The 25,928-nt window shown below is 48.1% G+C and overlaps 2 protein-coding genes across 2 annotated transcripts in view; both read right to left on the reverse strand.

Moving 5' to 3' along the window:
- Positions 1-833: 833 nt before the first annotated feature.
- Positions 834-10,145, reverse strand: CASQ1 (calsequestrin 1). The gene is made up of 11 exons (XM_004390199.1): positions 9,617-10,145; positions 7,859-7,943; positions 6,926-7,026; positions 6,633-6,744; positions 6,172-6,245; positions 5,680-5,810; positions 4,267-4,312; positions 3,795-3,849; positions 3,482-3,582; positions 2,588-2,662; positions 834-1,457 (listed from the first exon to the last, which is right to left on the reverse strand). Exons 1-11 carry the CDS (start codon positions 9,893-9,895, stop codon positions 1,311-1,313), a joined length of 1,206 nt encoding a protein of 401 aa, XP_004390256.1. The 5' UTR covers positions 9,896-10,145; the 3' UTR covers positions 834-1,310.
- Positions 10,146-14,373: 4,228 nt separating this feature from the next.
- LOC101361490 (sodium/potassium-transporting ATPase subunit alpha-4) overlaps positions 14,374-25,928 on the reverse strand; it is a 48,496-nt gene continuing 36,941 nt past the window's right edge. The window contains 5 exon segments of the mRNA XM_023725159.1: positions 14,374-14,402; positions 14,676-14,767; positions 16,350-16,451; positions 16,566-16,696; positions 25,497-25,642. Of these exon segments, the coding sequence (XP_023580927.1) occupies positions 14,374-14,402; positions 14,676-14,767; positions 16,350-16,451; positions 16,566-16,696; positions 25,497-25,642 (500 nt within the window).

Here is a 25,928-nt window from a genome sequence, read left to right on the forward strand (position 1 = left end):
ATAACAGGCACATACTTCCTGTGTGTCTGTTGTTTCCACCAATTGAGATGTCCTCTCCCCATCTCCTTTGCCACCAGTCAAACCCCACTCCTCATTTAACCCTAGAAAAAGCTCACATCTGTTATGAAGCCATCCAGTCCACTCTGATCTCTTTCTTAGGAGTCCATTCTGTTCTTTCATTCATTCCTTCTTTTAACAAACATTGATTAGGAACTTTTTGAGAGCCAGGCCCTATGGACACAGAGAAAAAGCCCTGGTCCCTGCCTTCACAAGGCTCACAGGCTAGTGAGGAAGACAGACATGTAGATGTAGATGAAGAACCATCTAGAATGTGCTGAGCTTGCACGTGAGGTGTATAGAGACAGCAGTGGGAACCCAGATGAGAGGACTGCAGGGAGGGCCTGCTCTGGGAAGGACTTGCTGAGTTTGGGCTCAGCCTTGAAGTTCAAGTAAGAGCTGCAGGGAGAGTGCTATCCAACAGTGCGTAATCACTTAATTACATATTGCTTTCTATTTTTCTTCAATTGTTTAGTGTGCTTGTCTTGACTTCCCAGTGAGCCTGATCTGCTCAGGAGCAGGGACAGGACTGGCATTCTCTATTCTTCCAGAGCCTAACAGCGGTGCTAGACAAACACCATGTGTTCAGAATAGGCTTGCTGACTCGAAACGGATAAATAATCCAGGCTTCTCCGGGATGACTGCCCGGAGGGAGCCCCGAATCCCTGCCCACTCCTATCAAGGCACTCACACCCAAGCCATCCCCCACCTCCCCCTCCCCCGTCCCAGCCTCCTCCCTCCTTCACAGGGGTGAGACTTCATCAACAGACATTTGCTCATTCTGCCCCAGATCTCTTTATTGAGGCCCCTCATTTGACCCAAATACATTAACAAGAGATTGCTGTGATACAGCCTCAAACACTACCCTTCAGACAGTCAGGGATAGGTTTTGCGAGAGTGAGGGAAGGGTTGCTTAGGTGGAAGGAACGGGAAAGAAGGGGACCTGTAGATATGGCAAGAGGAGAATCAGGAGAAAGAGTGTAGAGAGTGATGGAAAAAACAAATAATAGATGTTGGTAAATTATGAGACAGGAAACACGTTAGATGAGAGGGCTTGGCTGGCGTCTACGGCAAAGTAGCTCCTTTCCTCATCAGATGAGGGGGACCAGGGTCTCAGCACCAGCATATAGACCCCAATGGGCTCTATGACAGAGAATGGCCTAGTGTCCCTGGAGGAGCTCAAAGAAGGACAGGGAAGGCAGAAGGGAGCATGAGAAGATCAGTTGGAGCTGGAAGACGGTTGCCACAGCTAACTAGTCATCATCATCATCATCGTCGTCCTCCTCATCATCATCCTCTGTGTTGATCTCGCCCTCCAGCACGTCCTCCAGCCAGTCCTCCAGCTCCTCAGCAGAAGGCAGGTCCTCCTCGTTGTCCATCTCCATCCATATGCTATCCGCCTAGGAGATAGCATGGACAGGGGCCAGAAGGTAAGCCCGGCTTGGGTCTTTGGATATGTCCTCCCACTCACTGGACTGTATATCCTTCCCCTGCATCCCCGTCACATGTCACTTCCCTTCTGTTAGTGGCCAAGGAAGCAGTCCAAGTGATGGTCTAGGTTAGAATAGTGACAGTGGGAGTGAATGGAAAGAAAGAATGGATTGACAAAGAGACCTTTTCCCTGCAATCTTTCATCCATACTCTTGCCATACTGAGCTTCCTAAAACAGACCTGTCTATCATGCCCTTGATGCAAAACCACTGGCCGCTCTTCGTGGCCTATAGAATACAATCAGCAACTCTTCAGCATTCAAGGCTTTCCATAACCTGCTTTTCCAGGACCATCCTCAGTGATCCCTAGACTCTAAAGCCACACAAAATGATTTGCTGTTTCCTGAACCTGATATTCACTTTCCTACTTTTAAACCTTTGCCCTGGCTTAGTTTGGAAGTAACTCTGCTTACTCTTCACTTGTTGAAACGCAATTTAAATGCTACTTCCTCTTAAACCCTTCTCTGGTTTTCTGAAGCAGAAATCGCTTTTCTCTCCTCTGTGTTTTCCTAGCATTTTATTTACACCTTTATTATACAGATCTGGCCTTGTATTGTAGTTAATAGGATCCACTTCTGCCTCCCCAGTTAAGACCGAGAGTTCTTTGAAAGCAAAGACTGTGGCTTATTCAACTCAAACATTTTTGAAGCACCTACTATGTGTGCATGAGATTTCTGCCCTCAAAGAGCTCAAAGTCTACTGGGAGAGACAGACCTGATACATAAATAGCCATATAAAAGTCATGTTCTAGATGCCAGTGGACTCTGGGAGTGCCAAGAAAGGAATGACTCCAAAAGGAAGATCTGGAAAGACTTCATGGAGAGGAGAAGATCTGAACTGGGCGCTGAAGGATGAGCCACAGGTTCCAAAAGGAGTAAGGAGTGTTCAGGTCATGAATCTTCCCTTCTATCCAGCCATTAGACTGGGCATGCCTACTTCCTCTGGGAAGGACTAAAACCCTACTTAGCAGAGCAGAGGAGAGCTAGCTATGCTGGGAAACAGAGTTGGGGGCCGATAGGGGGTGAAGGAAGAAAACTCACGTCAGTGACGTTGACAACTCCTATTTGTGGAGCTGACAAGTCGATGTCAAACGTCTTCTCCCAGTATGGGACCAGCTGTAGAGAGACCCAAATATGACAACTTAATGGAGTCTAGGAGCCATTAAATCCAAGGAGGTGAGTGTGAGGGTCAGCCCAGGGATAAAGAGAGGATATTATGAATCCGCAGTGGATAAGAGTGAGTCCAGCTGTAGGTCCTGAAGAGAATGGGTAGAGTTGAGCAGAAAAAGAGTAGAAATTCCAAAGGGAAAGTGTCAGAAAGGGACGCTGGCCCCTCCTTCCTGAGGAAAACTAAATAGGAAATGCCGTTCAGATCCTGGATCTGCTGTTAACTGACCTTGGGATCTTGGGCAAGTCAGTTCTCGCTGACCCTCACTTTCTACATCTCTAAAATGAGGTGGATATGCCTGGTGATTGCTCATGTTCCTCACATTTCTGTTTATTCATTAAGTTACTCCTTCAACAATGAGTGCTAAGTGTTGGAGATTCAGCTGGGAATAAAACCATCCCCTGAGACATGAAATCTTTTAAGATAGAGTGTGTCTACTCATGTGCAGAGTTAACATGCCCATCTGCTCACCAGAACTCTGGTTTTCTCTAGAAGGAGTCAGCCCTGGGGCAATGAGGTACCTGCCCAGCCTCTGCTCTGGGAACCATGTGTTTTATCCCAAGCAACTCCCTTTTATGCCTGTTTCCTCCATCCCAGATTACCTCAATGACCACAGTGCCCTTAAGCGTGCAACAGGCATAACCTCCCAGGGCCCCCAGATAGGAGATGGGGGTAGGGGCTCAGAAACAAACTCCTCCTCAGAAGATGCCCCAGTCTGAGGCCCCACCTGAGGGTAGCTGTATGTGACCAGGTTGTTAACCTCTTACCAGGGGGAAGTCATCAGGGTCAATCCAGATGACGCTAAGATCAGGGTTGTCAGTGTTCTCTTGGGCCACAGACTTCAGTGTCTCTAAGAACTCAAAGCCATCTTGGAGGGAAAACAAGTGAGAAGCATGAGGAAGATGCGGGGAGGAATGAGGCACAGAGGAAAAAGGAGTCGAGATCTATTTCCCTGCCTCCCAAAACACCCTATCTTCAGCCCCAGGATGCATGCAGACTCTGCTCCAACAGGCACACCCATCTCTTTCCCACCACTACTGCCCATCCCCTATCCAATCCAGTCCAGTATTCTTCCCTCACCAGGATCAGCTTCCTCTGCAAAGGCCACAATGTGGATTCCATTCAGATCATCCTCCTATTGTGGGGGCAGGGGGAGGGTCAGCTATACTCCCTGAAGTTGGAGAGTACAGAACAGACCCTAGACCTTCCTTGAACCTGAATTTTGTGGAAACCCAGCTTCTGCCCAGGTATATTTTTGTGGTGGTGACCCTTTTCCAAGTGACACTGCCCCTTTCAGCTCCAGGGCCCCCACAACTCCTCTGGAACTCCCTTTAGCCCCAGTGCTTGGGGTGCTTCCCTTGTCATCTTCATCCACTTATGTCTGCCTCCCAATTCCTGATGTGTTCTTCAGAACAGAAAACCTTCAGCCTTTGCTGGTGCACTGTCTTTTCTAGAAGCGGGGTGTGAGGAGCAGAAGGTGGGATGTTTCTAGGACTTGAGTCTTCCACAACCCATGCTCCCTGAGGGCCTGGCCCTGGCCAGAGGCACTCACCCAGGTCTCATACATACTCTCAGGCTTCAGTTTCCTCAGGGTTGATCTAGAAGAGATGGATAGCAGGTCACTATTTAGTGGGTAAGGAGCCCTGGTGTGCAAACCATTAAGCACTTGAATGCTATCTGAAAGGTTGGTGGTTCAAACCTACCCAGTGGTTCTGTGGGAGAAAGACTTGGCAGTCTGTTTCCGTACATTCCAGCCAAGAAAATCCTACGGAGCAGTTCTACTCTGTCACATGGGGTCGCTATGAATCAAGAATGACTCCAAGGCACATAACAACAACAACTGGGTGGGTGAGAAGGACAGCCCCCTCCAGAGGTTCCCTGTGGCAGAGGCTGCCTCTGGGTCATGCCCGGGACACAGAGAGCTTGCAGCCCAGAACAAAGCCAAATGACAAAGTCTAAGCTCTGGGCACCAGGCCCGAATCATTGCATATGAAAGCAAGTGGGAGAGGGGAAGTTGGGCAAAGAGGACTGGAAGAGAGTATTTGGGAGAACGGTGAGAGAGAACTGGACATATGGGTTCATTGATTTATTTATTCAGTCGCTTATTCAATAAAATTGAGTGCCTGATATGCTCTAAGCACTGTGCTAGATGCTGTGAATGTAGAGCTGAACAAGGCAAACATGGGCTCTGCCAGACGAAGGGGACCATAATCTAGTGGGAGAGAATGCGAGTAAGTAGTGTTGACACTGATGAATGGCCATCCCCAGTTGTGGAGTACTGTGAAGCAAGAGAAGTGTGTGTGTGTGTGTGTGTGTGTGTGTGTGTGTGTAGAACAGGATTTCCCAACCTTGGCACTATTGACATTTTGAGCTGGAGAATTTTTTGTTGTGGGGGCTGTCCTGTGCCTTGCAGGATGTTTAGCAGCATCCTTGGCCTCTACTCATGAGATGCCAGTAGCACCCCGCCCCCCAACAGAAAATGTTTCCAGACATCGATTGCCAAATGTCCCCTGAAGGGCAAAATCTCTCTCCTCCTTTCCCCCATTGAGGATCAGCTGTATAGGGTAATGTATTAGGACAAACATGGGACAGATCTGGGTTAGAATCCCAGTTCTGTCATGACCTGTGGAACCTCTGTAACTGAGGTTGTTAAAAGGATTAAATATAATAATAGAGACAGAAAGCACTCATGTGCTGACTTCGTGGTGTAAATCACGACATCACAATGAACAATGCACATTGAAGGAGGATTTCCTCTGTACATGGCTCGGGGCTAAGTACTGGGCTGTAGACTATTCTACAAAAATTATCAGTGTATCAAGGAGCACTGCTCCCCAGAAGCACATTTATCTCTGAGCGGGACCAGCTGCCTGGTGGGCTGAGTGTCCCCGAGCCTATGTCACAGATGGGCTTTCTAGCCCAAGAAGGAGCAGACCCCAGTCAGAGGAGTGCCCTAGAACCCCACCTCCTGTGCTTCACCACGAAGCTGACAATCTCCTCTTCAGTATTGGGCTTGTCTGGGATGGTCACAGGCTCTTCCATGAAGGCCTCATAGAAGTCTATCTCGTTCATCTTCAGGGTCAGCTTCTTTGCCACCTTCAGGGTTGGGGGGCAGGGAGGAGTTGTGGGGGGGAACGCAGGAGCAAGCTGAGAAGCAGTATTTACAGGAGAACACATGCTAGGAAGGGAGTTGGGGAACTGGGTCCTAGTCTTGTCATTGTCACTGTGACATTGGGCAAGTTTCTTAGCTTCTCTGGGCTTCAGTTCAACATGAGAGAGGTGGGTTAGATAATCTAAAGCCCCTTTCAGCTCTAAGCTCTATGAGGCAGGAAGGGCCTGGCGTACTGGGAGAGTGCTGGCTTGTGGGAAGGGCAGATCCCCCATAGATTCTGGGAGTGGAGGCTGGAGGGCAGCACAGGGGAGTGAGGGAGACCCAACAGAGCCACAACTGGAGAACCTTGCTGTCGAAGGTGGCGAAGAAGGGGATGTAGGGATGAAACTCCTCCGCTGCGTCCTCATAGGCTTTGAAATCTGAGAGGGGATACAGAGTCAGTCTTTGGGGAACCAGGGTCTGCCAGGGAATCATCCCCGATCTGCCTCTTTCCAATTCTTCTTTGAAAGCATTGAGTGGGTAAGGAGACCTGGGGCTGGGGGTGAGGAGAATTTCATCTCGAGAAGCCGCGCCTTTCAACTGAGAGGGCTGCAGTAGGGGGAAGGTAGGATGATGGGGGTGTGTGTCTGGGAAACACCCAGAGTGCAGGGGGATGTGATCAGTTGGTGGAGGTGACCAGGGTAGGGAGAAGTGATGCAGGGAGTTAGGAGATAGAGCTGCAGAGATAGTGGTGAAGTGGAGACGTGGAAGGAGAGATGAAACTGGGGATTCAGGCAGGGATACAGAGGAGTTTGAGGGTTACCCACGCTCTGAGTCTTTGTTCTTGAAGTAGCCAATGAGTTTGTTCTCATCCTCGATATTCTCAAACGCCTGCAGCTCTTTTTCACCCTCAATTAACTCCACAGGATCCTCTAGGACCTGGAAGAGTAAGGACATTGAAGGAAGAGAGTGAGTTTCTATCCTTACTGGGAGAACCAGAAAGAGGCGTTTAGGGAGAAGAGGGTTGGATGTTGACAAATTATATGTGTGTGTGTGTTGGGTTTTATCGGGGGACGCGCGAGAAGTCAAAGCAAGCCATCAGATCCAGGAGAATTCTCACGTCAAGCAAAAACTCCACCAGGGTGTCAGCAGAAAACTCGCCATCATACTCAATGACTTCATCTCCTTTGAACACATAAATGCTGTCTTCTTCAATTAATCCTAGGGAGTGAGCCAGAGGTGAGCCAAGATCCCAAGCTTCCCACAGATCTAAGGGTCCAAATTCCAGGTTGCTCCTCATTCAACCATCCGACTCAAGCCCACATCCTCTGCTCTCCTTTGTCCTGCCCCACTCACTTCCACTGCCCCTTAGCCTCTACACCCCTGATGTCATGCCCTGGATTTAGGCCAAGATGCTCGCTTTATGGGGGAACCAGGAGGTAGAGATTCCAGCAGTATTTCTTCCTTTCTCTCCCTGTGTTAACTGTAGACGAATATTCAGGCTACCTCTTCTGAGGACTCAAGTAGCCGACTCCCAGTCCAGCCCTTTAACCCCTTGCTATTATTGTATCTATGAGTTGGAATGGACTCAACAGCAATGGGTTATTACTGACTAGATGACTTCATTTTTGCTGACCATGCCCCTCCCCCATCCATATCTGGAGTTTAGGCTCAAGTCTGTGCTGCCTCCCGGTGGCCAGGTGCTATAACCCCTGGTCTCAGCTCTGGAGGGGGAGGGGTTGGAAGAGGGGCACTGTACTTCCTGGTACCCCTTCCCCTCCACTCCAGCATCTAAGATACATTTTTGTGTTTAAAAAGTGGCCAACCTGACCCCTCTCTGGAATTTGCACATGGAACTCTGTAAGAAATAGAGGATGGGACCCCCAGGCATAACCACCCCCCCCAATCTCAAATTTTGAGTTCTGCCTTTCAGAATAGGCATGGTGGACTTCCCCAGCCCCTCAGCTCCCATGGGCTGCCTACCCAGTCATCTACGCTAGGTCCCCCAGTCTCACACACTACCTTCCCCTTCCTGCCCCTCCCACCCGCTTACCTAGTTTCTTGGCCACAGCTGCATCCTTCTCAGAGTCCACCAGCCCGAAGCCAACACCCTTGTCTTCTAGGACTTGGGCTGCTAACTGGAAGGAGGGGTTGGGGTTAAGATTAACCCCTGGAATTCATACTAACCCCTATTCCTCATGCTTTCAAACTGGGTCATCTCGGGTGTAGCGAATACTAGAGTGGACCTTGACCCTATGCTAGGATCCAAAATATTCCGTTTCCCTACAACCCCACCCTGTTGGTCTTTAGTTCCATTTGAATTCTTGATGATTTACTGCTTGTTCACAGTGTGCTTATTATGTTGCTTCAGAGTGACGGAGCCTGCTCCTGAGGGCTGGGCCTTCCATGCCATCCTGATCAAGGCCATGCTCAGGGTGGGAGTGACATTAGCAGAGTGACTCCCAGTAGGAGGAGTTGTGGAGAGCAGGAGGCTAAGGCAGTGGTGTAAGGAGGATGGAGGGAACATGATGGGGATCTGGTCATGCCCTGAGGACTGGGGAAAGCCAGATTGCTGGAAGGGCAGAGTTTCCCCATATCTCCCACTCTGTCACCCCTCCCCCAGAGAGGAAAGGTGACTCAGGCCCAGCTCTTTTCATCCAGGTCTGCCCCCCTTCACTCTCCACTCAGCCTGTCCTCAGGCTATAGCAGCCACACCCCTAGATTGCTGTCCCCATAAGCCTCCAGCTTGGCCTCCACCCTGATTCACTCTGCCTTGGGCTCAGCTTCCAGCTTTACCCTACACTGTGATTCTCAGGGAGAGGGGAGCAGGGTGGTTGGCAGGTAAATGGCCTGGGATGCTGAGCACTCAGGATAAAAATACTCGGCTCATTAATCAGCCTCCAGCAGGGGACAGGGACACCCAAGAAGGTGAGCCCTGAAGCCCTGGTGCCTCGCCCTGAAATGCTCCAGCCTCTGGACGGGCTGAGGCCTCTCTGCACCACAAAGCTGGAGAAGGGGTCATGGAGGCCCGGACAAGCACACTTAAGACAGACACATTCCCAGCCTTAGAGAGTGTGCGGGATTACATCTCCCCATGGTCCCCCACACACGGGCTTTTCCTTCTCTTTCCTTTGAGCATGAAGTCAGCTTGTGGAGACTTCATGGGAAAGGCATTCAGAAGCCTCCGTCAACCACAAGCATTTTCCAATCTGGGCATCCAATTTGGTCCAATAAGGACTGATGGGGAATGAAAGTAGGGGAGGAAGAGAGAGGGCACTGGAAGGGCGCCAGGAGGCATGGTGGTATCTAGGAGATATTTAAACATTTAGCCATTAAATAAGTGGCATGCAAATAAGATCAGTAATATTTAAATTGATACTCAGTTTGGATCTCTTTGGGGTGCAGCCCCTAATGTGTATGAAGAGAGGGCATGTTCTGGCTGGGAGAGTAGGTTGGTGGGGTGGGGGAGCTCCATGCATCGCACTGCAGCTTTCCCCCTTCCCCTGAGTGCCTCCCTTTTCATTTGCTCCTCTGCCAAGGACACCCCAGTCGTAGCACTCCCAGACTCCTGCGACATGGAGGAGAGAGCCCCCTGCAGCCCTGCAATTGCCTACCTATGGTGGTACTTTGGGGTTCCCGAGTCTCTGCTGTCATTTGGCTAAGGCCTCATGCCACTGTATCCTGTCGGTCAAGACAGATCCTATGGCACTGACCCTCGCCCCTGGATCCCACCCTTAGAGATCTACATGGGGCTGTAGGATGGGGGCCCATGGAGACGGGCCAGGGGTGCTCTTCAGGCCCCACCACTCACCTCCAGGATCAGCTCCTCCATCTCAAACTGCCTTTGTGAGGCTTTGTCATCCTCAGGGGGCTCATGATAGAGCAGCGCCAGCACCTCATACTTCTTGAACACATTCTTGTAGTTCTTTGCGTTGACATTGATCACACGGTCCACACCATCATACTGGGGGAAGTCCAGCCCTTCCTCCCCCTGAACCCCTGACTGGGGTATCCCTAGCACTAGCAGTAGCAGCAGTGCCAGCTGCAGACCCGGCACCACTCTGGCCCCCATCCTGTCTGTTGCGCTCATGGAGGTAGTGGGCTCTGGGTCAGCTCTCCTGGTCCAGAAGGAGGTTAGCTGGGGTGGGGAGGGGCCTCTAGGTCCTGAATCCTGAGGTAAAGGGCTCAAGGTGGGGGCGGGGTGGGGAATGGCCCAGAGCAGTGGACAGAGAACACTGCTGGGTCCTGGAGAAACTGCCGACAGAGCCAAGAGAAAAGGGTGAGGAGGAGGAATAGAAGGAGGGGGCGGGGAGGGAACCCGACCTGCCCCTGAAATTGGCATCTCTTGGCCCCTGCCTGGTCCTGTCTAAATATGTCTCCATGGTTGGCAGGAGAGATGGATAACCTTCTGAGGCCAGGACAGCACCATGAGGGCCCGAGTCCTCCCACCTGCGACACCTCTCACCCAGGCTCCCTGCGGTTCCTTCCCTCCCCCTCCGCCACCATCCAGGGCTCCTCAGCCCCTGTCCCCATGCTGGCCTGTGAGCTTATCGCCATATTAAGAAAGGAAAAGGGAGAGACGCCTGAGCTAAAAATATGACGAGATGAGTCGGAGGTAAATGAAGCTGGGGCTGGGGGAGGGGAGGTATGGGGGTAATTAGGGAGAGTGGAGGGTAGAGCAAATGTAATGAGAGACAAGAAAATGGAGGTGGAGAGGAGGCATTGTGGGTCAGAGGTTAAATTGATAATAGAGGACAAAAGGGGGACAACTAGGGTGTTGGCTCCAGGTCCTAGGGACCTGTGAGTCTCTTCTAGGTGAAGTTGGCTTCTTTGATCATGTGGAAGGGAGGAGGACAATACAAGTGCAATCCAGGCTGCAGGACAGAGACTCTCTGAATAAGAGACGGAACTGTGTCCAGGGCTGGTGACCTGGCTCAGCTCCAGCCAGTTTCCTTTTCTTCATTCAACACTCCCACCTCAGGAATGCAGGGGAAGGACTGGGTGTGGCATGAGGCCTGCTGGACCAGATCCCATGCTGTAGAGATGCAGATGTAGGGGTTCTCTGCCCGAAGGCCCAAGATGAGAGGAGCATGGCTCTGGGGAGAGTCATTTTACTGCTGCCACAGCTTGGGTTCCATGTTCTAGAGTAAACTCTGAAGGCCAGTGGGGAGGGAGAACTCCCCAGGGTGTGAATTCCAAGGACAGGGAATTGCTACTATTCATGCCTACCCCTTTGAAAAGACCGAGAGGATCATGCATAAACACTAGGAAGAAGTTAGCCCTGGGAGAACAGGAAGAGGTGGGCCTTGTGCCATGAACCAACACAAGAATTGATTAATTCTGTGCACCTGAGGTCCAAAGAGGAGTTGGGGCTGGGTGAGGTGGACTCTAACCTCTTGGATCCTAGTTTGGAGGTGAGGGAAGGGTCAATGAGTTCAACTCTGGGTACCCTGCAAGGCCCTTCAAGTAAACTGAGGCAGGAGGGAGACCATGGAGAGGCCGACATCCCTACCCTAGGCATCTCTGGTTCTGGAGGGACAATGTCCATTTTGCACCATGTAGGGACATGAGGTTCTGTTAGACAGAGACATAGCTTTTGCACACTCCTGTGACGTGGACCTCAGAACGACTGAGCAAGGAAGGCCACAGGCTATTTCAGCAACATAGCAGGAGTGGGTCCAAGAGGGACAGCTGTCACTATCACAGGGAAAGCCAGAGCTCTACCTAAAGCCGTGCATGTTACCACTGACCAAAAAAAAAAAAAAAACCATTGCCGTCAAGTCGACTCTGACTCATAGTGACCCTGTAGGACAGAGTAGAACTGCTCCATAGGGTTTCCAAGGAGCGGCTGGTAGATTCAAACTGCTGACCTTTTGGTTAGCAACCAAACTCTTAACCACTGCACCACCAGGGCTCCATGTTAGCACTGAAGAGACCTCAAAATCCCATCTCCTGGCCTCACGGGCATTGGCAATGTGCCCCAAGCCCCCCGACCAGCATGAAGACAGATGGGAGAGGTGGGCAGGCCACCCAGCAGTAGATGACCTAGATGACACTCAGCCCCGATTTCTCACTTCTGCTGCACTCTGAAGGAGGGAGAACATTGGACACAGACATTGGAATACTATACTTTTTCCAACATGAAACTGACCTTCTGTACCCTCACGGGTGTGAGATGGGACTAAATGGTGACTTGGGCCTGCTCCATTATTCCCTAGTCCCCTCCTGCAGTGGGTAGCAGTCCAGTGATTCTCCCCAACCAGAACCTTTTCATCCTCCTTCTGTGCCCCCTCCTTGCCCCCTCTGGCACTCCAGTTCCACACTTGCCCCTTCCAGCACCTGCACCCCCTCACACCCCCACTCCCTATCTCCCTCTCTTTCTCTCTCTGATGCTCTGCTCTCCACTTTCTACTCAATCCCCTTCCCTCTAAGCCCCTGACTTCAGGCCTTTGGACTTAACAAGCCTCAGCCACTGGTATCAAATGACCCTGAGTTGGGGCCTCTGTATTTTTAACCCACCTGACACCCAAAGCTCTTGCTACTGAAACCCGAGGAGCTGGCCCTTCCACTCTCCCCCTCCCCACCTCACTCACACACATCCTGGCCCCTCAACCTCCTAGGGTTCTGGTTTAGCTGTGTCAGCAGCACTGGGGAGGGACCCCAGACTGATATAGCCCTGTCCTAGGAGACCTCGTGTTGGAAGAGTGAGGGGAATGGGAAGGAGAGAGACCTCTGAGGAGAGGCCTGTAGAATGGCTGGCTAGACCTTATTCTGGCTTTTCTTGGCTAACCTATGGCCTCTCATCCTCCGGAACCATCCATGGCTCTTCCTCCATCAATATTAGGGTTTTGGTTTTGTGGGGGTTTTTTTGGCCCAGCCTTCATTCCAAGACTACTCTGCATTGTGGTTAAGGGCTCAAGTTCTGGAATGAGATAGACTTAAGTTTCCTCATCTATAAAATGCGGTGAGGTGGTGAAAATACATTTGTTGTGAATAAATTGATGATGTGCAAAGCCCTTGTCCCATTGCCAGGCATAGTAAGCAGCCACTTAGTACATGTGTTTTGTTCTTTGTAACAGCCTACAAACCCCGCACCCTCCCCAACTTCCCTTAGTATTCCCCTCTGGCTCTGTATGCTTTTGTGCACAGCCAAGCTTCTGCTCTAAGAGGCCTGAGAATGAACTGACTCACAGGGCAAAGTGAGCGAGGGGATGGAGGAGAAGGAAGAACCTCCTACATGTAGGGTGAGCAGGAGTGGGAGCCTCCTCTCGCACAACTCACTCTTGGGAGAAGAGGCACAGCAGATGCTGGAGCCCAGGCTCAAGACCAAGCTCTTGGGAATGTCAATCACCCCTAGGAGCCTGGGGGCAGAGGGGTGGGTGCTTCACCTAAAGTAAAGGCTACAGGAACTCAGAAAGTGTTGTTACAGCTTTTATTTTAGGTGAAACCAGAGAAAACGAGCCGAGGGTTGGGATAGGGTTTAGAGGCCCAGCTGACCAAAGATAGAGGGCTGGGCACCATAGTCTTCCTAGAGTCCTTCCCCTGTGCCCATTCCCTTCTTCAGAGGACAAGCTCTGGTCGTACATTCACCATTCACCATAATATTCCCAAGTCACTGGAACCTGTCGGGGCCTCAGGCTCTTTTGTCTATGCAATAGGTCTCTTCTAGCACTAAGACACTATGAATCTACAAGCTGATCTGAGAAATCCTAGGCAGGGGCTACATGATCCCACCCTCCCCACTCCAAGGTGGGTACTGTGGCCCCTGTCTGTAAGGCTGGGCTCAGCTGTTCTTCTCCTCATCCTTTCATTCCTCTGATCCTAGTTTGTCATTGGGGGCAGTCACTTGTTCTGCCCTTGTTCTCCAAGGAGCTGAGAGTGAGTTTAAGGTGGAGGATAGCTCTCAAGGGACAAAGATGCTTGACTCTGCTCCCCTCCCAGCCTTGACTGTGGTCCCTTAAAAGACTTGCCTGGCTTAGTTACCATGAAGATCGAGGGAGAGAGCCTCACAGTAATCATCCCCCAAAGTCCCAAACTAAACCCATTGCTGTAGAGTCAATTCCAACTCATAGCACCACTACAGGACAGGGTAGAACTGCTCCACAGGGTTTCCAAAGCTGTAATCTTTATGGAAGCAGACTGCCACATCCTTCTCCCACAGAGCGGCTGGTGGGTTCGAACTGCCAACCTTTTGGTTAGCAGCTGAGCGCTTAACCACTCTGCCACCAGGGCTCCTTCACTCCCCCCAGATCAGATGTGACACATCCAGCCAGGTGAGAGCTGGTACCAAACATTTACTCTCCAGACTGGCTACTAGGTTCAACAGAGGGCAACCCGCCTCCCCACTGGGCTCCAGCCAGACTCAGGCTGGACTTGCCCTAACCCACCCTCATCTGCTACCCTTGATGCTCTCAGTCCAGCCCCAGGATTGCCTGCCTCTCTCATCCGAGGTAATCCATCTCTGCTTCCAACTCAGAGACGCTCTCAGGTGTTGTGTCAAACTCAGAATCCCTAACCCTCGCTCCCACCCCTGGCCCCGTGTCATGTACAGCTCTTCCTCCGCCAAGTTCAGTAGTACGTCTCCTGCTCCAGCCAGCCTGTGGGCAAGAAGAGACCAGCATGAACCGGGAGAAGGCGGCACGGGAGGCACCGAGGGGAGACCAGCAGAAGGGAAAGGAAGGCCTGAGCATCTGGAACACAGGGCACTGAGGACCGGAATGAATGGGGCAGTGGAGTCAGGAGTAAGGGCCGGGGCCCGGCACAGTAAAGACCAGGCAGTGAGGTGGGGAGGTGAGGAACCAGGTGTAATGGGAGAGCTAGTTAGGGGGCTGGTGGTCCAACAGTCAGAGCAGGGCTCAGGGGCACCTCACCGCCAGGCCTTCGTCGGAGGATGAATTTTCTGAGTTCATCATAGGTGAAGATAACAAGACTGTAGGGCATGGCACAGACCCACCAGGTTACCCTGTAGGGAGCAAGAGTTGGTCATTGCGGCAAGAGATACGCAGGTCAGAGAAGATGCAGAGAATAGCACACAGGAACTCAGGGTTTTATTGTGCCGGGGACTGTGCTGGGCTGTGTGCACAGAGATGAATACCATCCAGTTGATCCCTATCTTTGAGGAGGTCAGAGTCCGAGGGGTGAGGGACTCGGGGTGGAGAGGAGAGGCACAAGACAGAGAAATAAAACGCCAATGACAAGGAATCCCTAGGTGGAATAAATGATTAAGCGCTTGGCTGCTAATCACAAGGTTGGTGGTTCACATTCACTCAGAGGTGCTCAGAAGGCCTGATGATCTACTTCTGAAAGGTCACAGCCACTGGGGAAAAAAAACAGCCAGTGACAATATAATGGGATAAGTGTCATTTAGAGGTGTATGCCATGTTCACAGAGATTATCTACCAATTCCTGTGGAGTCAATGAGGGAGACCCCCTCTCTGCTTTCTGGGTACTCTAGACCTTGCACCCACAAAGAGGAGGTTGTTCAAGTATGATGGGACTATCTGAGACATTACTCAGACATCTACTGCAGGAATATTTCTCTAGGGGGTATATCCACTCTTCACTGTAGCAAAGATGAGGAACATTTTTCTTCCTGGACCTCTTCTATAATTAGAGACCAGGAAGATGGATTTGTTCCATCAGATGACAGAGAGAAGAGCTGGCCTAGACCAGAGCTGTGCAACAGAAATATAGCATAAGCCACATATGAAATTAAAATTTTTCCAGTAGCCATGTTAAGATAAGTAAAAAAAAAAAGCAGGGGAAATTAATTTTAATAATATATTTTCTTTAACCCAGTATTCCCAAAATATCATCATTTTCAACATAATCAATAGAAAAATTACTAATGAGATATTCTGCAGTCTTTTTTTCATCCTATGTCTTTGAAATCCAGTGAGCATTCTATACTGGTAGCACATCTCAGTTCAGACACCACATTGGAACTCTTCAAGGTCTGTTACTTTGTCAACCTGCAGGTTTTTCTCTTCTTTCTTTCTTTCTTTTTAACATTAGTACATGTTTGCTGTGAAAAAATTCTATTTAAAAATTTACAGAGGAAAGCAAAACTTCCACTTCACCCCCACTCCCAGCACCCCACCCTGCATACGTCGCCTGTTAGCAATTTCCTATGTGTTCTTCCAAGTCATTTTCCACTCACGTATACACACATTTAAGCATATTTGCATAAGTACAGCAGAATTATCCACGCGTAGATCAGGTCATTTTTATGGTTACTGAAGCTTCAAGCAATACTTATCCTTGGAGAACCACACGACATATCACCATCAAAGATTCCACTCTGTTAAACACGGGTATGTCTGCTAAATTTGCATGTCTTGTGAGTTTTGATCACCTGTTATGGTCTCTAATACCTCCCTAAATAAGATAAATTTATCACAGTGCAGATGACCCTCTTCTTCCATCACTGAGTGTAGCTTCATTTACCCAGGCAGATCTGACTATCTTGTTCAAACCCACGTTTCCTCTCCCATGCTTTCCATATGCCCTGGGATTCTTATATGGGCATCCCTCCCCTTACTCACTTGAGTGGGTACATTCTCAGGGCCATGTCCATGCCTGGAGTGTAGGACATAAAAGCAGCCAGGGATGTCTCCTCTACGATCCCAAATAGTAGGACCTTGTTTCTGGGAAGAAACATTTATGGGTGTGTTAGCGACGGGAAGGAAGAGGTAGGAGATGATTGCATGTCCCAGTGTCTAGGCTGGGAAGAGTGTTGGGGCCTTTGGTGGGGCGCTCACTTCATGCCCTGCTGGAAGACTGAGTTGCGGCGGGTCTTGCAGATGATAAGGTCAGCCCACTGTACAACCACGATGCTGGCAAAGAAGGCCGTGTGGCACGTGAACTCCACCACCTTCCGCTGCTCGTAGGTCTTGGGGAATGGCGGGCAGAGAGGGAGTCAGTGTCAGAAGGATAATGACTGTAGATACACCCCAAAGGCTTCCTCCCTCTCATGTCCTCCAGTATCCCCAAGGCTTAGTTAGGTCCTCTCTCTTTAGACTCCCACAGCACTTCATACATCTCTGTTTGAGTACTTCTCATGTTGCATTATGATTTCTTCATATGTTTTCCTTACTTGACTGGGAGCTCCTCAAAGGCAAGTACCTAGTCTTATTTATCATTGTGTGTCTCCATGCTTACTTCAGAGAATGGCATGTAGTATGTGCTCAATGAATATTAAGAAGGATAGTGTCAGAGAAAGACGGTGGAATCACAGGGCATGGTGGAGTCAGAGGAACTAAGTCAGAAAGGAAGGTGGGGCTAGAGGAAACAGGAACGCCCAAAAGGGGTGGTAATAAGAGAAATCCATTCATTCATATTTTATACCTGAGGAACATTGAGTCTTGAGGAGAGGATAAATATGCTGTGTTAGTACAATAAAACCAAAAAGCAAACAAGTTGCCATTGAGTCGATTACGACTCATGGTGACCCCCTGCGTTTCACAGTAGAACTGTGCTCCATAGGGTTTTCTTTTTTTAATAATTTATTTTTTGTATTTATTTTTTGTCATTGTTGAGAATATACACAATAAAAACTATACACCAATGTAAGTTTCTACATGTACATTTCAGTGACATTGATTACATTCTTCGAATTGTGGAACCATTCTCACCCTCCTTTTCTGAGTTGTTTCTTCTCCATTAAGATAAACTCACTGCCCCCTAAGTTGCCTATCTAATCTTTCAAGTTGCTGTTGTCACTTTGATCCCATATAGATAGATCTTAAAAGAACATAATGATCAAGGCAGACAATCTTTACTAGTTAAGCTAAACAATTGTTTGGTTTTAAGAAGACTTCAGAGGATATTTTTGGTTTAAGTTTACTCTATAGGGTTTTCAATGTGATCTTTTGGAAGTAGATAGCCAGGCCTTTCTTCTGAAGCACTTTGGGTGGTTTTGAGCTACTAATCTTTCGGTTAGTAGCCAAGCACTTAACCATTTGTGCCACCCAGGGTCTCCAAAAAAACAGTTACTGTCAAGTTGACTCTGACTCATGGTGACCTCATACGTGTCAGAGTAGAACTGTGCTCCATAGGGTTTTCAATGGCTGATTTTTCAGAAGTAGATCACCATGCCTTTTTTCTGAGGTGCTTCTGGGTAGACTTGAACTGCCAACCTTTCAGTCAGCAGTTGAGTGCATTAACCATGTGCATCACCCAGGGACTTCAATAGATCAGCTATAAAGGACAGATCACAGAGGACTATAGGAACACAGAAGAGGTACATCTAAATTAGACTGGAAAAAAAAGTCTATGTTTTAAAAAAATAAAACAGCAATGTTTATAAATAACTCATAGTTCAAATAAGAATGTTTGAAAACATGTAGGACTGAACAGTAATGAGGTACCACGTAACAAACCTCATATGATGTGGTTAAAATTGTATTTGGAGGAAAATATAGAGCCTTAAATGACTAGGAAATAAAGGCTGAAAATTAATGAGCCAAGAATCCAACATAGAATGAGACTCATTGGCTTTTTTTTCTGCATCAGCTCATCCTGCTACCATCGTCCTTTACTGCAGTCATCTACCTTCCCTGGGCCACTTCCTCTCGTTTCTTGAAGATTTAGCTTCTGACTGTCACACTAACACGACTCCTGTCGTAGTTTTTGGAGATTTAAGTATCTGTCATGGATTGAGTTGTGTCCCCAAAAAATATCTGTCAACTTGGCTGGGTCATGATTCTCGGTATCGTATGATTATGTACCATTTTGTAATCTGATGTGATTTCCTTATGTGTTGTAAACTCTATCACTATGATGTAATAAGATGGATTAGTGGCAGTTATACTGATGAAGTCTACAAGATTAGATAGTGTTTTAAGTCAATCTCTTTTGAGATATAAAAGAGAGAAACAAGCAGAGACACATGGGAATCTCACATCACCAAGAGAGCAGTGCAGAGAGCAGAGCGCAGCCTTCGGAGCTGAGGTTCCTGTGCTGAGGTGCTCCCAGACCAAGGGAAGACTGATACATCACAAGGACCTTCCTCCAGAGCCGACACAGAGAGAGAGCCTTCTCCTGGAGCTGACGCCCTGAATTTGGGCTTACAGCCTACTGGACTGTGAGAGAATAAACCTCTCTTTGTTAAAGCCGTCCACTTGTGGTATTTCTGTTATAGCAGCACTAGATGACAATGACAGTATCTATGCTGCTGATCCTTCCAATACCCTGGTCTCACAGTTCCTTGATTTCTGTCCTCTCCAATGATAACTTTCTCCACTCCCTACCTGGGCTGCTCCCTCCCATGGTTAAACTTTAGGTATCGTCCTTCCTGATGGCTACCAACCAAAAAAAAACCAAACCCACTGCCATCGAGTCGATTCTGACTCATAGCGACCCCATAGGATTTCTGAGGCTGTAAATCTCTATAGAAGGGATTGCCACAGCTTTCTGTCATAGAGTTGCTGGTGGTTTTGAACTGCCAACATTTTGGCTAGCAGTCAATCGCTTTAACCACTGCGCCACCAGGGCGCATACAATTCCTCGAAAATGTAATTTCAAGCATCTGTTTCTCTTTCCAACCACCGTCTTCTATCTTACTCACTCTAGTATCTCAACTCCCACACTTCTAAGATTCTACTTGGACCTCCAATCCATTGATCCGACCACTTTCCCCAGTCCCTTAACCTCTTTGTGGCCTCACTTCCTTTCTTATCTAACTTAAATCCCTTGACCCATATTTCTAATAATTCCTTTACATACACCTTCCTCTCCCTGGACTCTGTCACATTGACTAATTCCATCTATTTACTGACTCTGCACCAGCAGCCAGGAGCCAAACGTGGCTGGAGAAAACACAGAGCCATACAGATTAGTCTCACTTTAAGTTCATGACCATTTAAGTGAAGCCCTTAGTGCTGCCCAGGATTTATATTACATTTCCCTGTCCATTCACTCTCCTACTCTGCCACATCTCCTCTTGCCTCAAATCTTCTCTGTTCTCATTTGCAGCTGATAAACTTGCATCCTATACTGAGAAGATAGAAACAATAACAAGAGAATGCTCACAAGCCTTCCCTCATGCCTACCTGTATCTGTGCCTATAAACTATTTGCTCTTTTGTTATTGTAGATTCATGACCCTTGTTTCTCCCCTTGTCCATGAGACCCCATCCTACCTCACCTACCCAAGGACATTGCTCCAATAATTGTCCCCTTTCTCTACTGCATCATTTTTTCTCCTCTCTACTGAATGGTTATCATCTGCTCCTCTTTACAGTTAAAACAAAAAACGCGGGAATGGGTGTGGGGCAGTGGTGGTTCAGTGGTAGAAGTCTCGCCTTCTATGCGGGAGATCTTGGTTCGATTCTGGCCAATGCACCTTATGCTCAGCCAACACCCGTCTGTCAGTGGAGGCTTACATGTTGCTATGATGCCAACAGGTCTCAGTAGATCTTCCAGATTAAGACGGACTTGGAAAAAAGACATGGTGACCTATTTCCAAAAATCAGCCAATGAAAACTATGGATCACAACACTCTGTTGTAGCCATGAGTCAGGGACTTGAGGGTAGCTAACAACAACTTCACAGTAAAACAAAAACTTTACAGTAAAACACCTTTTAGTATGTGGTCTATTTTTACTACTTCCAAGTTCTCTCCTATTTTCAGTCAGACTTTTGCTCCCATCATGCCATGAAACTGTTCATGTTAAGATCACCAAAGACCTTCTGGTTGCATGAGCTGATGGTCAACTTTCAGTGTTCATATTATTGCCCCAATCAGCAGTATTCGACAGAGTTGATCAGTCCTTTCTCCTTGATCCATATTCTTCACTTGGCTTCCAGGAATCCACACTTTCCTGGACTTTTCTCTACCAGCCACCTTCTCAGGGTCATTTGCTCGTTCTTCTCCCTGATATCTAAATGTTGGAGCCTCAAGGTTCCGTCCTTGGTCCTCTTCTCCTCTCTAGGAATACTCACTTCCCTGGTGATGGCATCCAACCCCATGACTTTAAATGCCATCTAAATGCCAATGACTCCCAAATTCCTGTCTCCAACCTAGGCCTCCCCTCTGAACTGCAGACTCATTTATCAAAGTGCCTCTCAAGATCTCCATTTGGATGTTCAGCAGGCATCTCACACTTAACATGTCCCAAACCCTACTCTTGATTTTTCTCCCCAAACCTACTCTCCCTCCAGTCTTTCTGGTTTGAATAAATGGCAACTGCATTTTTCTAGATCCTCAAGCACAAAGACTTGGAGTTATCCTAATGCTCTTCTTTTTCTCGTCCTATATCCAATCCATCAGCAATTCTCTTGTCACACCTTCAAAATATTTCCAGGTTCCAACCATCACTCACCACCTACACGGTTCCTGTCATGGTCCAAGCCACCACTGCCTCTTGTCTGCATTACAGCAATAGTCTCCTAACTGGCTTCCCTGCTTCCATCCTTGCCTCCCTCTTGACTATTCTTAAGACAGCTGTCAGAGTGATCTTTTGAAAATATGTCTTATCATGTCAGTGGGTTGAGCAAACACATAGCATGGGGGAGGGGGAGACGAGGCTACGGGGGCAGATTATACAAAGTCTTACATGTTAAACTGTAGGTAACCCCTGGGAAATGTGAAGTCAGTGGGAGGTGTGATCAGATTTTCATTTTAGAAGGAGCACCCTGGCAGTTGTGTGGAGGATGGCCTGGGGGCAGGGAAGATTGGAATGGAGAATCTAGGTGAGAAGTGCAGAGGGCCTAAACCAGGTGAGTAGGTGTGGTTGGAGAGTACAGATGGAGTCAATTATTCAGGAAGTAAACTCGACTCCTCTTTCTTTCTCACTTTGGCCATTTATTCATCAGCAAATCCTTTTGTCTCTGCTTTCAAAATAGATCATGACTCTGACTACTTTTCTTTCTCCAGCCCCATCACTACTAGCTTAGCCCCAAACACCGTTGTCTCTCACCTGGACTATTGCAACAGCCTTCTGCCTTGTCCCCCTGCTTCCACTCTTGCCCTCAGCAGCCATAGTGAGCCTTTTAAAATCTGTCAGATCATGTCACTTACTCTATTTAAACCCTTGGAATGACTTCCATCTTATCTAGAATAAAATCCAGAGTCCCCCCCCGAACTTAAAAAACCAAAAACCAAACCAGTTGCTATTGAGTTGACTCCGACTCATCGTGACTCCCTATGTGTCAGAGCAGAACTGTGCTCCATAGGGTTTTCAGTGGCTGATCTTTTAGAAGTGTATCACCAGGCCTTTCTTTTGAAGTTTCTCTGGGTGAGCTCAAATCACTAACCCTTAGGTTAACATTATAGCGACCACCCAGGGACTCACCTTGGCCTACAAGGCCCTACATTGTCTAACCTTGCTGCTCCCCCACGTCCCATTGCTTCTCCTGCCACACTTCTGCTTGCTAAGCATGCTCAATCACACTACTGAGATTAAACACTTCTCCTTAAACACACCAAACAAATTCCCAGACCAGGGCCTTTGTACACCTTTCCCTCTGCCTGGAACACTCTCTTCCAGAAGTCCACATGGCTTGCTCCTTCATCTCATCAGCGAGGCCTTCCTCTAATAGCACTGTTGTATAAATGAGCCAAGGTCCCTGGGTGGCGAAAACAGTTTGTACTTGACTACTAACCTAAAGGTTGGCAGTTCGAACCCACCCAGCAGTACCATGGATGAAAGGCCTGGCAAACTTCTTCCATCAAGACTTCAGCCAAGAAAACCCTGTAGAGCAGTTCTACTCTGTAACACATGGGGTCGCCATGAGTTGGAATCAACTCAACAGCACACAACCACAATAACATAAATGAGCCAAAGATGGCTTCTGTTTATTGGCCCCAAGTTGTTTTCTTCTTCATAGCAAGCTAAGGCCTGTGTGTTAGTCATCTGGTGCCGCTGTAAGAGAAATACCACAAGTGGATGGCTTCAACAAACAAAAGTTTATTCTCTCACAGTCTAGGAGGCTAAGAGTCCAAATACAGGGGGTCAGCTCCAGGAGAAGGCTTTCTCTCTGTGTTGGTGCTGGAGGAAGGTCCTTGTTATCAATCTTCCTCTGCTCTAGGAGCTTCTCTGCACAGGGACCTGGGTCCAAAGGACGCGCTCTGCTTCTGGCTTTAGTCTCTTGGTGATATCAGGTCCCCTTGTCTCTCTGCTCCCTTCTGTCTTATGTATCTCAAAAGAGATTGACTTAAGATACAACCTAATCTTGTAGATTGAGCCTGCCTCATTAACATAACTGCCTCTAATCTTGCCTCATTAACATAATAGAAGTAGGATTTACAACACATAGGAAAACCACATTAGATGACAAAATGGTGGACAATCACACAATACTGGGAATCACGGATTAGCCAACTTGACACACATTTTCGGGGGACACAATTCAACCCATAACAGCCTGTTAGCTCAAAAAAAGCTCACTGGTAACAAACTTAAATTTGTACACATTCAATTGTTTTGAAAATAGCCCCCAATAAACAGATATTTAGCTACTTAAAGCTTACTTGCACACAATTGCCCAACACCTGCTAGCCATAAATAAACCCTGTATTTACAAGGGCCCTAAGTGCTGATGTCCTTCTGATCCCGAGACTGCCCACCTGACTGCAAGAGGACATCGGAAAGGTCCACACAACCCCCTCCCTTCTCCTCTTCCCCTCTGATGGCTCCCTGTGCCACTTGCCTCTGGAAGATTTCCTGCTGTGGGGGACCTCCTGAATTGAGGTGAGAATGTCAATGCATCGATCCCACTAAACAACTTATTGTGCAAAGCTGCTATCTCCTGGTCATATCTTTTTCCTTGATCAGCTCTGAACTCCCTCAACTCACTACAGCACCCACACCCCTGCTGTGCTATTTCCCCTTACCTTGCTTTGTCTTCTTAGCATTTACCATTACCCAATATGTTATATATTTATCACCTGTCTCTTTCCCTAATCCCCACCCCCAACTAGAATATAAGCTCCATGAGAGTAGTGACTTGGTCTTTCTGTTCACTACCATGTCCCCAGGGCCTAGAATAGGGAGTCCTGGTGGTGCAGTGGTTAAGTGTTCAGCTGCTAACCAAAAGTTAGGCAGTTTGAATCCACCAACCGCTCCTTGGACACCCTATGGGGGCAGTTCTACTCTGTCCTATAGGGTCACTATGAGTTGGAATCAACTCAACGGCAACAGATTACGTAGAACATGCTCAATAAATATTTGTTGAATGACTAAATGAGTGGTGATGAATGGACTTAATGGTGAGAGAGATTTAGAAAGTAAGAAGGTATCCTTGTTTCTGGCAGCATATACAATCCTTCCTGGATGGACAGCTCCATATTAAACTGAGAATTACAGTAGGTGGAAGAGACAGACCCTGCCTTTATGGAGTATATTCCTTAAGACAACTGTTCTCCATCCCTGTTTTGCAATACCTCAAGGTGTCTTTGGTGTACAAGGGAAATTCTTGTTACCTCAAATTAATTTTATTTACCTTTAATTTATAAATAAGTAGATGTCGTGCATGCTGCATCTTGACAGTCGGGAGGCGGCATCAGGATGTAAAACTAACAAGGGCCTGAGTTGATGGTTGACGAGATGCTGGCAGGGTGCCCAGCAATGAGGACTGTGGGCACCATTGGCCCTTGGAGCACCCACATATGATGGCCTCAGGGCCGCAGCTAATGCAAGCACAGCGTTTCAGGGCCTCTTCCCCACATCTCAGATTTCAATGTACTTTTGAGAAATCTGCAGTTAGCCTGGTTTGGAGGCACCCTGGTGAAGTGGAGAAGTGCTGGCCAAGAATCAAAAGTACTGAATCCTAGTCTGGCCTTTTTAGGGATTCACTGTGGGACTTGGAGCAAGTCATTAACCTTTTCTGGACTCAGTTTCCTCCTTAATAGAATGGTGATAATGAACTACGTGTCCTCTATGATTCTATAATTCTGTCAATAATTGGTGGCACATCTTCCACTGTCTTAAATTGGGACAGGAGTGTTCACAGATAGAAAAAATAACTTAGTAAAATTCTTGAACATATTGTTGGGGAGGCTTTCAGTTTGGGCCTCTTTCATCTTGGATGTTAGAGAGGCATCCTCCATGCTTTAAAAGGTTTTGAATGATGATGAGGGTTATATACAAAGTAGATTTTCAGATTTAAGGAGTCCCTGGGTGGTGCAATTCGTCAAGTGTTACTAAACTTAAAAAGTTGGTGATTCAAACCCACCCAGAGGAGCCTTGGAAGAAAGGCCTGGGGGTCTACTTACAAAAGGTCACAGCCTTAATAACCTTATGGAGCACAGTTATACTCTGCACATATTTGAAATTCCATTATTTGAACTGTCACAGAGGAAGAGAGCAGAACAGAAGAGAGGATATCCAGCACTCATTTCAGGGGCAATCCATGGTCAGAGCCTGGAAGACTAGAAATCAGCCCAGAGAAGTTCAGATGACAAGGAAGACCTGCAGGTCCCAGGGAGCTGAAAGATCCAGGAAGGTAAGGACAGATAACAGGCAGCAGAAGTGAAATAAAATGAGGTCATTGTAAACAAAGAGAAACTATTTGCTGATGTGATTGGAGACTGAGGCCAAATGTTAAGTGCTAATATAGATGAGATTTCAATTCTACCTGCCCAGTGCCTTCATTCTCCCACTCTTCTTCAACGATTCGCTAACCCTGCTCTTTCCTGTCGTTTCCTCATTCTTATTGATCACTATCTACTACTCTACCTCTTCTACTCACCCACTGCTGTCCATAGCTGTCCTCCAGGTCATTCAAGTATTGATCTTCCCAGTTGAGGCGGATGCCTAGCAGATTCAAAGGCTTAAAACCGTTTTCGGCCAGGATCACAAAGTAGGTAAAGAATCCAGCCAGAGCCTGGATCATCCCTGTAAGTGGTAGGGTGAGGGGAAGCTGGTTCAGAGAAGGATCCCAAAAGGGAGAGGGGGTGAGGGCTGGGATTTGCTTCCAGCTGTGTTGGCCTGTGTCTCATGAGCCATGCTGAAGATTCTTGTCATCAAACATCTGATCCTATCATCTCTGTGGGACCTGCCTCCCAGCCCCGGCAGGTCCTGGAAGTCATCTTTGAGCCATATAATCTTAAAACTGGAAAGGACCTTAGAGGTAATCTATCCCCTCTCCCCACTGAGTGAGTGCTCGACTCCTTCTCCATTT

This window comes from Trichechus manatus, unplaced genomic scaffold (genome assembly GCF_000243295.1).
Source record: "Trichechus manatus latirostris isolate Lorelei unplaced genomic scaffold, TriManLat1.0 scaffold00288, whole genome shotgun sequence".
Classification (NCBI taxonomy): Eukaryota; Metazoa; Chordata; class Mammalia; order Sirenia; family Trichechidae; genus Trichechus; species Trichechus manatus.

Excerpts from the sequence above, each read along its gene's own strand:
- CASQ1 (XM_004390199.1), bottom strand. The coding sequence starts at position 9,895 with ATGAGCGCAACAGACAGGATGGGGGCCAGAGTGGTGCCGGGTCTGCAG. Across the intron at positions 7,027-7,858 it reads AGCTGTGGCCAAGAAACTAG|GATTAATTGAAGAAGACAGC; the intron begins GTAAGCGGGTGG and ends CTCACTCCCTAG. Across the intron at positions 6,246-6,632 it reads CAAGAACAAAGACTCAGAGC|ATTTCAAAGCCTATGAGGAC; the intron begins GTGGGTAACCCT and ends ATCCCCTCTCAG.